Genomic DNA, 13,243 nt, shown 5'->3' on the forward strand with positions numbered 1-13,243 from the left:
CCACAGTGTCGGCGGGACGGGGCCGAGCGAGGGGACGGAGGGTTCGTCTGGGAGAGGCCACGGCCCCCGGGCGGCCCGAGGCGTCGGCGAGGGCCGGGAAGGCCCCTGAAGGGCTGTCCTGGGGGCTTGTCCTTGTTTGTTTGCTTGCAGTGCCCGCTAAGCATACATGCGTGTGGGCGCGGGTACGGGAGGGCGGGGGAATTCTGTGGGCAGGGACTGGTCACTTCAGGTGTTTGTGTAAGGATCCCCCTTTTAAGCTATTCAAAGGCATTTTATGGTACTTAAATCTCTTGAGCTGTCTTCTTTCAGGTAGAACTCATTATAAAGGAATGCTTTGTATTTTTGTTAAACCTTAGCATTGCTTCAACAATAAGTGGCTTGAGGCTACAAACAGCCGCTTAGATATTTTACATGAAGAGTGTATTTCTGGCAAAATTTGCATACCTCAGTGTATTTTTCGTGCGTTGTATTGCAGTAACAATCTGTATCAAATTTGGTTCTGCCAGCTTTTTTTGGATCTGCTAGGTTTGTAGCTCAGATGGCACAGTGATTGCCATTATGATCTCAATCTCAGTTTTGTAAATTTCCATGTATGTGATTTTTTTTTGGGGGGCATTTCTCAGCACGTTCTTTTAACTCTTGTCTCTTAACATTTCTTTATCGTGTAAGTTTGTATGTGGCCTTTTATTGTTACTACTGCTTCCAGTTTCTTGTCATTGCCACATCTCAGAGAAAACACAAAGGAAGCCCTGAGAAATCATTCAGAGAGGGTTATATGCTACTCGCTTGAATACTGCATCCTTTAGTTTTAGCTAAGCAATGCCAGTGTTGGTCTCTGCCCTTTCTTTGGCACAGATTTTACCCCTAAGTGACCTAGTACAGGAACCTAACCCTGGCAGATCTTTAGTTGAGTGTTCTGAAATGATTCCTGATGGGGTTCAGGTAAGTCAAAGGATGAGAGCAGAGGACAGGTAGGGTGGGAGGAGGGACTGGACAGTTGTAACTCGATTGATTTAAGCTGGAATGAAACTGGTGCTTTTGGCACCAGATGTGCGTAAGTGGAATAGTAATTAGGAAGCTTAAAGAAAGCTAGCCAAAAAGCAAACAAGGTAATACCATGGGCAGACTAGAAAGTAGTAAAAGATAATTAGGAAGATGTGACTATAAATGGGATGTGCATAGTTCTGAAGTTTCACATAAGAAAGCAAAATACCTGAGTATCTAGAGGTTATAAATGAGGAGTGGTCAACCAAAAAAGAGCATGATTTTATGGGCAGTAGAGAAGAGCTTTCTTCTGAGATAAGTAACCCAAGGCTCATAATCGATACTTACAAAACTTCATGAGCTCAGTATTGACCACACCAATTTTCTTCACTCTGTATTTTTTGTGGAGGATAAAATTTCAGGTAGTGAAGTAAAAGATTTGTAGAGAACTTTGATGAGGAGGGTTGTGGAATTAATGTTGCCAATGGGTGAGAGCAAGTTTGCAGGGATGCTAAAGAAACATGTAAAGAAGCTGTGTGCTCTTTCCATGCTGCCCACTTAATACACTTGACTCAGGCTACTTGCTAAATGTCTCAGAAACTACTCAGTAGCTGCTTGCTACAGAATGGGGAGACTATTTTTCACAGGGTACAGGGAATTGTAAAGAAGACGTAGGCAGGGCACAGTCTGTAGAATAGCTTTATAAGTAGTTTTTTCACAAGAAGAATGTTCTCACTCTGAAGTATTGGGCAGTTTACATTTTGACTTCACAAAATAAGACTGTGTCCTGGGTACAGACAGCGAGACAGTTTAGCCGTACTGTGACAAGTAGTTTCTAACCTTGGGACAACTGTGTTGGGTTTCTTTATGCCACTCTCTGCCACTGCTTTTTCGTACTGTCAGTCTTATTGCCAGTTCTTGGCCTGGCATGGACTTACAACTATGAGAATTGACTCAGTTGTTTAGAGGGAGGAGAAAGCATTATATGTAGTGAGGTTAATGGGTATTAAAACTTTGAGTTCTTGTTAACGTTAATAATGATTACAAGCCAAAATGTGCTACTCTGTTTTGAATATAGCAGGGTTTTAGTCAAAACAAAACAGCTCATGTTTTGCTGCTCCCTAGCATCTTGTTCCTGTGTAGGGTTCCTTTTCTTGTTGATACTATGCTTCGGTTTATAAACACTGATGCCATAAATGTACTGGATACAATCACTTGCTGAGGGACAAAAAGATTTGGGAACAGAGTATAACAGGGAGGTACCATTATGTTTATATTCTTCCCTAGACGCTTGCTGCTGTAAAGAGAACAGTTACTAGGCTTAACAAACCTTCTTACATGGATTTCTTTTTTTCTGTTGGTTGGCTTGCTTTGCTGCATAAAATGTTAATCTAATTTATACTTACTTCCCTTTTCTTTCTAAATCTTTTATAGTCACTGCTTTCTAGAACTCTTTTCACCTCGTCTTCCATTGCTTTATGCTCTACCTGTTGATGCCAGCTCTAAAGTTCAGTTTGTTTGCTGGTTTCATGCTAGTTTTTCCCCTCTCAGCCCTCTTAGTAGAATCTGTTTAGAATTGTTACCTGCCGAGTCCTGGCTTGTAACTCCCCATGAAGGCACAGCAACTGATGAAATTTTAGGTGGGCAGATAAGGTATGTTTAATGGCGTGTTGTGGTTGTGAATGTATAGTCTTTGTTCAACCCCACCCTGTCCTTTCCCTGTTGCTGTTGTCACTTCTTATGTTTCACGATAGATAAGTCAGTTCATCTGCTTCTTGAAATCTTGCTTATTTTGTGAAGTGTCTGTATTATTTACTAAAATTATCTTGTACTTTTGAGATGACCTTTTAGCAATAGCAGCTAGTTTGGTTTAACTTGCTTTTCAGCACTGAGTTTAAAAAAAAATGCTTGAAAATTATTTTTTGTGATGATTATCAGCTGTCCTGTGACCAAAGTGCTGAAGAACTAGTTCGTCTCCTCTTGCTGCAATAGCTGTCAGTTGGAATCTGTAACATTTTATAGTCTGACAAAAACATGCTCAAATGCATATTGCTTGGCCTTTTAATTTGGGATTGTCAGAGATACTGGTGCTCCTCTACTATTCTACTGATCAACTGCCATGACTTGGCAGGTGTTATTTTTATATGCTCAATTTATTAACTTATTTGCTTTACGAAGTCAGAGCTAACATGAAAGTATGTTTTTTCAAACTTTTGTTATAAACAACAATATAATTTTCAGTTATAAACTAGTAGACTATTTTTATTTTTTTCAAATGGCTGTAGGCAAACCATGATAGTAAAGGTAGGATTGAGGACTTCGTTGTAAAATCTTTTTCAGTGTATAAAAGTTCACTTTTTGAATTTTAATGTGAAAGGTACTAAAATGTACCTTCTCTCTATAATAGATTTATTCGTTCAGGATTTTTCTGTTCACACGAGGGAATTGATCAAGTTCACTTGATTATTTTTTTATTTTTTCCTCAGAATTACAAGACTTGAAAAGGAAAACCCAGTTGAACTCTTGAGTATCACTGTAGCATTACTACTGGTGGGCAGTATGTCAAACAACGGTTCATGTCAGCAGAGGAAGCCATATCAGTTACTTGCACTAAATGACCGTGAACCTGTCTGGATCGCTGCCGTTAGGAATTGAACCTTGGACCTTTGCACCTGAAACTCAGTTTTCTTGTGTCAGACTGAAAGACTTCGATTTGTTAATTCTAATCATACAAAGTCACGTGCATGTGTGGACCTGCTATTCAGCTAGGAGGCAAAGAGCTGTATAGTGTAGGAGCTGCACATTTTCTTCCTGGCTAGGAAACAACTTTTAAAACGACCCAAGCTTGCTATGGCATAAATCTGTGTTCTGGCCACCTGTTGCAATATAACTTGTCTGCTTCAAACAAGTCACCTTGGATTACATTTTCATTCTTGTTTCTTGTGCTTTGATCACTGAATAATTCATTTTGATTAGAAGCATATTGAAAAATGTCTGATTCTGATAATTTCAGGTTTTGCTTGCAGTTACTTTATTATTGGAACAGCTCTTGACTTTTCTGTGAGTAGAGACTGGCATCTGAAGGCATTACAAACGCTAAGAAATTGTATGATTTTTTTAGGACTGTGTTTCCCAAGTAAATTTTTGCTACTGTATATCTGTTGTTCAGTAGATGTTTTAACAGGTTAACATATTTTAATAATTTTCTTAACTGGACATGAGTTTCTATGAACAGAGTAGCAGTGTTGGTTTCTGTAATGGAAGTTCTTCCTTAGGAAGCCTCTTCAAAAGCAGTATTTGTTACCTTCTGGGAAATGAAACGAATGTTCTTTTTATAGTTGCTGTGGGTTTGGGATTTCTGGGTTTGATTGTTTTCTTTTCAGCTGTTTAAACCTGTTTTTATTAGTGGAGGAGTTTGCTTGCTATTTTTGTTTGGGTTTTTTTTGTTGAGGGCTTTTTGTTTGGGGTTTTTGGGGGGAGGGTTGGGGGTGTGTGTGTATTTTATTTAAACCCTTTGTATTTGAGACACTGGAAGTATTTATCCTTATTTGTTGAGGTGTGATAAAAGCTTTACTCTTGTTTTTTTGGCAGCAACAGAGTGACTTTCATGGAACAGCTTGACCATGTTGTTAACTTCAGCTGAATTCACAATTCCAGAGCATGATTTGAGCAAAACTACCAGCCATATATGTTAGGTATAGCATAAAAGTTATTGATAGAGAATAAAGGCAACAATACCAGATATTTAAATCATAGAAAAGAGAAAATGTTGTTGCTTTTCTGAACAAGAAGCTTTTTTCACTTTCAGTGTAGGTAGTGAATAGGAGATATTGGGAAGATTATTGGTTTGGTTTTTTTGTTTCTTTTTTTAAATCAATCTTTAATGTAGAACGGTAAAAATAGGTGCACATGGCCAATTCATAGAACCATAGAATAGTTTGGGTTGGAAGAGGCAGTTAAAGGTTGTCTAGTCCAACCCTCCTGCAGTGAGCAGGGACATCTTCAACTAGATCATGTTACTCAGAGCCCCATCGCACCTAACCTTGAATATTGCCAGGGAGGGGTCATTTACCACCTCATTGAGCAACCTGTTCCAGTGTTTCACCACCCTCATCATAAAAAAGTTTGTCCTTATGTCTAGTCTGTATCTACTCTCTTTCAGTTTAAAACCATTACCCCTTGTCCTGTCACTCTCTGATACAGTCCCTCCTCATCTTCCCTGTAGTACCCCTTTAAGTACTAGAAGGCCGCTATAAGGTCTACCTGGAGCCTTCTCTTCTTCAGGCTGAACAACCCCAACTCTATCAACCTGTCCTTGTAAGGGAGGTGCTACAGCCCTTGGAATTCATATTGGCCTTAAAGAAAATACTGCTGTATATGGAGTATAGTTTATTTGATGAATAAGCTCATACAGTGCCTGCTAGATGGAGCATGTTATTACAACAAGATAACATTGATTTTTTTCTGAATATTAAAAAAAAATCGTAATCATACTCTTGGTAATTGTATTGAAGGTTCCTCTAGGTGAAAGGAACTTTAGGTAGGTTAATGGCTTCTTTTTTTGATGTTGTTTAGTTGCCTGAAACTAGTGTAAAGCCCATCAGGGCTAGTTTTCTTATAATTTGAGGCGGCATTAAATTTATGCTCATAAACTCTTCTTAGCTGGTCAGATCTCTTTCTCCTCATCCTGGTAAAAATACTCCCTATGTAGTGTTAGGTGTATATAGCTATAGCTCCTAACACTTCAGCTTGATTAAAAACATGAAGCGAAATCCTTGAAACAGGAAAAATAAGATGATAGTAACTTGTGTTCCTTTTACATTTAAGCTCAGTTAAGAGACTCAAGCTTGTGAGTGTGTGTACTTCAGTACGTTTCATTTTGTTAGTTAGTGTGCACACATTACTATAACATTTGGCCAGAATGGTGGGATGGAAGCAATGCAGCAAATCATTTGAACAGAAATAGTTTCTGCAAATGGTTTTGCAAACTTAGGCTTGGTTTTAAATCGAGGCTCCTGTGCTTATTGATACAACGTTCTTACTTGCTTCTCTTTTAAATCCTTTTTAGAAATGAGTTAGTGAATTTGTATAAACCAGTAAGATGGACACAGCACACTCAGTTCATTGGAAATTTAACTTAATTTCAAGTTGGTTTTATGTCCTTCAGTTAAAGGTTGGGTGTTTTTATTAACAAAAATGAACAATTTCCTGATTTATATGATAAAGGGTAACCAAATACATTTTCCATTTTTTTGTGCTCATGTTTTCAGATTACAACTGATGGGAAACCCAAGATAATTGATATAATTGATACAACAGGCAGTGGTGATGTAACCACATGTACCATTGTAGAACCTAAAGATGGAGAAATTACTGGTCTTTCTGGAAGAACTTTAAAGGTGAGTATTTGGTGGTACAGAGACAGCACTGGGCGTATTTTTCTTTCTTGTTTAACAACGAATTTAGGACCTATTGGTTTCTGCAGAACTTACTGAAACTACTTTTAACCAGGTCTTATCCAAAACTAATACTGCACATGCTCATCTTCATAACGATTGCTTTAGTTTCTTTTACTTTTCATATGTCTTTATATTAAATATTCTCTATAGATGAATGGGGATGTGTAAGAGCTTTGTGGGGGTCTTGATAATAATTATTCTTTGTTGAAATGAGTATCTGATATAGTTTTGGAAACTGGCTGAAGAAAGGATGCTAACACTCTTTAAAAATATCAGACACTGTTCTGTCTTTAAAAGTGCTAGTATATTCCACATTTGTGTGAACTACAAGAGGAATTGTGTTAAGCTCATGATAAATAGTTCTAGAGACTGAAAAGTCTGTTGAGGACTTAGATCTAGGCTTGCTGCATTCTCACTATGAATAGAACAGAAATGGTGTAGGGTTTTTAGAAAGGGCACAATGAGATCTAGTAGAGGTGTCTGCTATATGGAACTGCTGACGTTACTGATGTGTTCTTGATTGGCTAGTTTGATGAGGTGATATGGGGGCATCAGATCTTTGGATCTCTGTGTGCCATTAGCTTTCTTCTGAATCTTGCACAGAATATGATTATAAGGGTGAATCAGTTGCTCTCTTTTGCTGGTGTTACTAGGAATAGTGGATCTGATATATTGAGAGTCTAAACTAAAGCGAGATACAAAATTGGACACTCAGATGTTTGTCATGACCACGAACCATAATACCCTTTTATACCAGGGTGCTGCTTTTCATTTATAGTGCTGTTATTTCCCCAGGCCTCTACCCACACTGCTGGGACTGTGTTATGTTTTAAAAGTAGAGTATCAGGGCAACTGATACTTAAACATGTTCAGTGGCAGTGTCACATAAATTGATACTGATGCCTTTGGAACTGGATTGGAGTGGTCATATATCATTGAAACTTAGTGCAGCAGTTACTGTCATGAAGACAGGGAAGTTAACTGGTGATATTTGCAAGTCTGTTCTGCTAATTTATCTTACACCGTGTTGATTTTTTTTTCTTACACCATTATTTAACCTATTTCTGAATATACTTTTCTGTAGATTCCATTGAACTGGGTAAATCCTTCAGGCAAGTATCACATTGGCATAAAAAATGGCTATGATATCTACCCTAAAGCTCTTAAGGAGAGGATTCAGGTAAGAAATTAACATTTTCCTTCTGGTGTATAGTAATATTACACTGTTTTGATTCTTAAGTATTTCTAGGAAACAACAGTATGTGATTTGGTAACATGTATGCTGCTAGTCAGTGCTTGAGAGCTGTTCTCTCACTGATTTTTCTGTTTAGTTTTGACATACATGATCCATATTCTCTTATCTTTCAGAACAACAGGAGGTGGCCCAGTGGTGGTCCTCACAGCGGTCCATTGAGGCAAAAAGTCTTTACTGATATCAATTTTTTTTCTATGTAGCAATTGATGTTTATTTGTAGTATTGTGCTGAACATTTTTAGTCATTGGATCTCAAATCAGAACTTAAATTTTTTCATAGTCTTCATACTTACATATGTATTTGTCAGTATATTGAGCAAGTATATTGATTTTATTTTACAGAAAGAACGCAAGGAAAAACTCTGGGATCCTGTTCACAGACTGGCTCTAGCAGAGGCCTGCAGGAAACAAGAAGAATTTGATGCTGCTCATAGTTCTCCCTCCCAGGTTTGTGTAAATCTAAATAAATTTGTAAACTTATTTGCAACAATTTTTTGCTGGTTGAGAGGATTAAAATAGTTTTAGATGAGTGAAGGAGATATGTGGAAGATACTTTCAGATATGAAAAAGGTATTAGTTCAAATACTTTCTAGTGTATTTTTAATAAGTTTTGTTTTTAATTTATTATGCTCCTTTCTGAGGCTGTCATCCTTGCTGTGTTCAAAGTTGGAATCTTCTAAACATGTCCTTTTTTTTTTTTTTTGTAAACTAGGTACTATTTCAGTGAAGTACCAGAAGTGCTTTGGGTCACTTCTTTATCATTTCACAATCTGTAAAGCAAAACAAAAAGAAGAAGAAAGAAAGAGGGCTTTAAATGTTACAATTATAGAAATTGGAAATAGTTATATGTAATAGGCCAATAACAAATGGTGCACTGTTGAAAACCATTGAACTTCTAGGTATTCGTGACTCCTAGGATTTCTTACATTCTTGACAGGAGTAACAAAACAAATGTGTAGCATCAGAAAGGAATATAGGATTTTGTATTTTGTAGTAAGTTTAGAAATACTCTAACTGTATTTTTGTTGCCTTGTTAGGTAAATAAGCTAATAAAGGAAGAACTTCAAAATCAAGTGGAACTGTTGAATTCTTTTGAGAAAAAATATAGTGATCCAGGCCCAGTATATGATTGTCTAGTATGGAATGATGGTGAGACCTGGAGGTAAATGCCTAAACTTGTCTAAAATGTCTTGTTCTATAGATGAAACAGCAGCTTGCATTGAAGACTGTGTTAACTTTTAAATCAACCATCTTTATAGAGATCTTCAGTATTATATGCTTGAAAATAATCCTGCTGTATCACTTGAGTTTCATGTCAATGTTCCAATCCTAAATGAAGGTGGGGTAGAGTGAAGGCTTATTGAAGACAGCAGGATATAAATTGTAAGCTTGTGGGATTTTCCTCTGAGACAGAGTAGAATTGCTTTGAGTATCCATTGGTGATAGAAGAACACAAAAAAACCAAAGCAGAAGTCTTTGCACAAACTTCAAGACGTAATGTGACTTTTCTTGACTGATACTGTGCATCATATAAAACAGTGGGTAAGACTTCAGATGTTTGTGTACCAGCATGGAACAACTAGCTTTAGTAAAATTTCTTCCTTGAAGAGGTTGCCTGAATTTCCATATGCTTGCTTTTCAGAGACAGATTTATTTTAATTTAGTAGCATTTGAGAATCAGTTTATTTAGAGATCTTTGTAGTTTCTGAATTTAAGTATAAACAACCAGGTTTAAAAATACCAACTTAAAGTAGTAAGATACTGTAAACACAGAACCAGACTTCTTGAAGTCTTTGTGGTACTCTTTGCTGGGGGAGAGAGATAACTGAAAGTTTACAGCAGTTGGAAACTTGCTTTTTTTGTTTTTGTTTTTGCTGGCAGAGCCTGCATAGATACAAGTGAGAGTGGTGACTTAACTAGCTGTACAGTGCTGAGAACCTACAAAGAGGCTCAGGAATATGGATCTTTCGGAACATCTGAGATGTTGAATTATTCTGTAAATATATATGATGATGGAAACCTTCTTTCCATTGTGACAAGTGGAGGTAAATGAAAGTAATCTTAAGAAAATTTTGCTGCTGGGTGGGTATGAGAAGCAGCAATTTGTATTGAGTCCTGATTCTGATACTTGGGATGGCTCAAGCAGCAGTTTTAATACAGTCTTCATTACTATGGCAATCAAGATCAATATTGAGATTTCCTGAACTAGACATATAATAACAGCTGATTACAAAACTTGCTTGCATTTTTGTCTGAAATATTGTCAACTTCGTGTTCATATGCATGTATACATAGAATGGGTATCTTAGGTACTCTTAAAAATGTTCCTGCATCTTAAAGCCTCAAATAGAGAGAACCTTCTTTCAAAGTACCTTCTTTGGTTTATTTCTTGAATATAGGGTGGTGATTTTGTTGTTGTTGTTGCTGTCCTATTATGCTTGTATAGCTTAAGAACCTTAAATAAAACGTCCATGAACAAAAGGGGTATTAATCTTTATCTTGGTTTATCCATACTTTTTTGTCATGGCAGGTGTCACTGTAGCTGTAGCTCCAACTGCTCTGAACTAATATTTGTGTATACTTTATATGATAATGTTTTCTTCTGGAAGCATCCTGAGTGGTTAAAGGTGGTACGGATGTATTTGATTTGAAAAATGCTCTTAATTTGTCATGAAATTATCCCATCTCAGTAGAACTATAGAAGCAGTTCTGGTTTCTAAATTGATTGGAATTTTTTTGAGAAATTCCTTTTTATACCTCTGTACAGTTTAATTTCTAATTTTTTCTCTTAATCCCCACCATCTGAGTCACCTCAGGTACAATTTTCATAACTTTGAGTAGGAAGTGTTGAGCCTTTTAGTTAGTGGAATTAAGTTAATACTTCTCTCTGCCTTCTGCCTTTCTTGTTGCCTCAAGCTGTTTCATTTTACCAATTGCTGCTGTTTACTGTCTTTTTTTTTTTTAGTATAATATGACATTTATTAAATGAAATTATTTGAACCTTGGGCTCATTTTATAGAATCACAGAATAATTTAGATTGGAAAAGACCCTTAAGATCATTGAGTCCAACTGTTAGCCTAATACTGCTAAGTCTACCACTAAACCATGTCCCTAAGTGTCACATCTACATGTCCCTTTTAAATACCTCCAGGGATAGTGACCACCACTTCCTTGGGCAGCCTGTTCCAATGCTTGACAACCCTTATGGTGAATAAATTTTTCCTAATATACAATCTAAACCTCCCCTGGTACAACTTGAGGCCATTTCCTCTTGTCCTATCATTTGTTACTTGGGAAGAGAGACCAACACCCACCTTTGCTACAACCTCCTTTTAGGTAGTTGTAGAGAGCGAGGTTGTCTCCTTTTCTGCAAACTAAACAATCCCAGTTCCCTCAGCCACTCATCATAAGACTAAGGTTCTTCTAGACCCTTTGCCAGCTTTGTTGCCTTTCTTTGGACACACTCCAGCATGTCTTTCTTGTAGTGAGGGCCCCAAAACTGAACACAGTATTCAAGGTGTGGCCTCACTAGTGCTGAGTACAGGGGGATAATCACTTCCCTAGTCCTGTTGGCCATCCTGTTGGATGCTGTTGGCCTTCTTGGACACTTGGGCACACTCAGTTGCCTGCTGACCAGTGCCCCAAGGTCCTCTTCCTCTGCACAGCTTTCCAGACACTCTTCCCCAAGCCTGTAGCATTTAATGAGGTTGTTGTGACCCAAGTGCAGGATCCAGCACTGAGCCTTGTTTTACCTCGTACAGTTGGCCTTGACCCATTGATCCAGCCTGGCCAGATCCCTCTGTAGAGCTTCCTTACCCTCAAGCAGGTCAACACTCCCGCCCAACTTGGTGTTATCTGCAAACTTACTGAAGGTACACTTTATCCCCTCATCCAGATCATTGATAAAGATAATTAAATAGAACTGGGCCCAGTACTGAGCCCTGGGGAGCAACAGTTGTGACTGGCCACCAACTGAATTTCTATACTTATAGCTCAATAAGTGAAAATTAAATAAGCTGTAGTGTATTAAATTGGTGTAAAGAAAGTTCACTAAACATACAGTGATACAACTTTTCATTTTCTCAGGAGCACACGGAACACACGTGGCTAGTATTGCAGCTGGATACTTTCCAGAAGAACCAGAACGAAATGGTGTGGCTCCTGGAGCTCAGATTCTTGCAATCAAGATTGGCGATACAAGACTAAGTACAATGGAAACTGGCACTGGTCTAATAAGAGCTGTGGGTATTTCACTGAATAAATGATTAATCTTAGCAGTGTGACCTAACTGTGTAATATTGTGGAAAACTTTCTGCTCTACTTCCTTATAGGCCGTGTTTTTATGGGTCTAGATTATTTCCAACAAAAAATGTTGAGAGCAACCGAACACACATACCCCCCTAAAAATCCAAAATAAACAAAAATACACACACACCCCAACCCACTAAAACATATCTTAAGACTAACGTTTTAATATAAAACAAGATTTCTGTTGCATAGAGCACCTCAGGGTTTTTCTGACCGGCAAAATTGCAGTATGCCTGGCTAGCTTGACACATGCATTAAGCTACTTGTATGCTTATTTAAAGTTCTATGTTCTGTGTTTTACTTTTTTGTAGTTATCTAAGTAACTATAGAATACTTAAATCTAGACTAGAGACTAGTATCTACCCATGTGCCTGAATTTATTTTAACTTTTTTTTAAGAGTGATGAAAGTTTTCTAAATTCCTTTTTAAAGTTGAAAGGCCCAGGACATTTTCCATGTAGTGAGTTGATGGGGAAAATTTTACATGAGAAATGGAACTGAAAATAGAAAATTATATTTGTGGCCCATGGAATATCTTTCTATAGTAACGTGAAGATGTACAATAATATTTTTGTGACTTTGGAATTCAACCAAGCTGCACAGGAAAGGATAATTTTATGTTGTTGAGGACAGACATTTGAGACAAGACTAATGAAGTAATCAGTTTTCTCTTAGGGTAATGTCTTAATTTATAGCTTGGGACATGGCAAGAATAAGACTGTTCAGGGAGTGGGTTTTTTTATTCTGTTTGTTCACTGGGAAATACCACTTAAATAACTGATCAAAATAAATTAATTTATTTTTTGTAGTGTCAGAAGAAATTTATTCCTTTTTGTTAGATCTGTAGCAGGTCAGTTTAAGCAGATGGATATGGCATTCCTTAAGTGACTCATTTTATGATTAGTATGTATTTTAACTTCTATTTTTACTTTGACAGATGATAGAAGCAATAAAATACAAATGTGATCTTGTCAACTATAGCTATGGAGAGGCAACACACTGGCCAAATTCTGGGTGAGCACTACTGAAGTTAATATAAAGTATTTTAATATCACAGAAGTGGAGTAACATTTGTTGAGCTTTGTGTAAATGAACTGTCAGTAAGAATGAATTGTCCAGGCCCAGATGATTCATATACATTACACTGCTGCAGTTTACATTTTTTTTACTATCTTTGAAAGTTATGTAAACCTATCAAAAGTACAATTGTTTTATAATACAAAGAGTATTTTAGAATA

General features: G+C 37.2%; 1 protein-coding gene across 2 annotated transcripts in view; it reads left to right on the forward strand.

Moving 5' to 3' along the window:
* The first annotated feature begins 3,473 nt into the window (after nt 1–3,473).
* Nucleotides 3,474–13,243, forward strand: part of TPP2 (tripeptidyl peptidase 2) — a 54,636-nt gene continuing 44,866 nt past the window's right edge. For both annotated transcript variants that reach the window (XM_026851492.1, XM_026851500.1), the window contains exons 1-8: nt 3,474–3,773; nt 6,255–6,383; nt 7,528–7,623; nt 8,040–8,144; nt 8,735–8,859; nt 9,579–9,742; nt 11,785–11,939; nt 12,943–13,019. In XM_026851492.1, coding sequence (XP_026707293.1) covers nt 3,729–3,773; nt 6,255–6,383; nt 7,528–7,623; nt 8,040–8,144; nt 8,735–8,859; nt 9,579–9,742; nt 11,785–11,939; nt 12,943–13,019 — 896 coding nt within the window. In that variant the 5' untranslated portion in view covers nt 3,474–3,728. The remainder of the gene's footprint in view (nt 3,774–6,254; nt 6,384–7,527; nt 7,624–8,039; nt 8,145–8,734; nt 8,860–9,578; nt 9,743–11,784; nt 11,940–12,942; nt 13,020–13,243) is intronic.

The sequence above is a fragment of the Athene cunicularia genome (genome assembly GCF_003259725.1).
Source record: "Athene cunicularia isolate RWA chromosome 1 unlocalized genomic scaffold, athCun1 chr1_part1, whole genome shotgun sequence".
Lineage (NCBI taxonomy): Eukaryota > Metazoa > Chordata > Aves > Strigiformes > Strigidae > Athene > Athene cunicularia.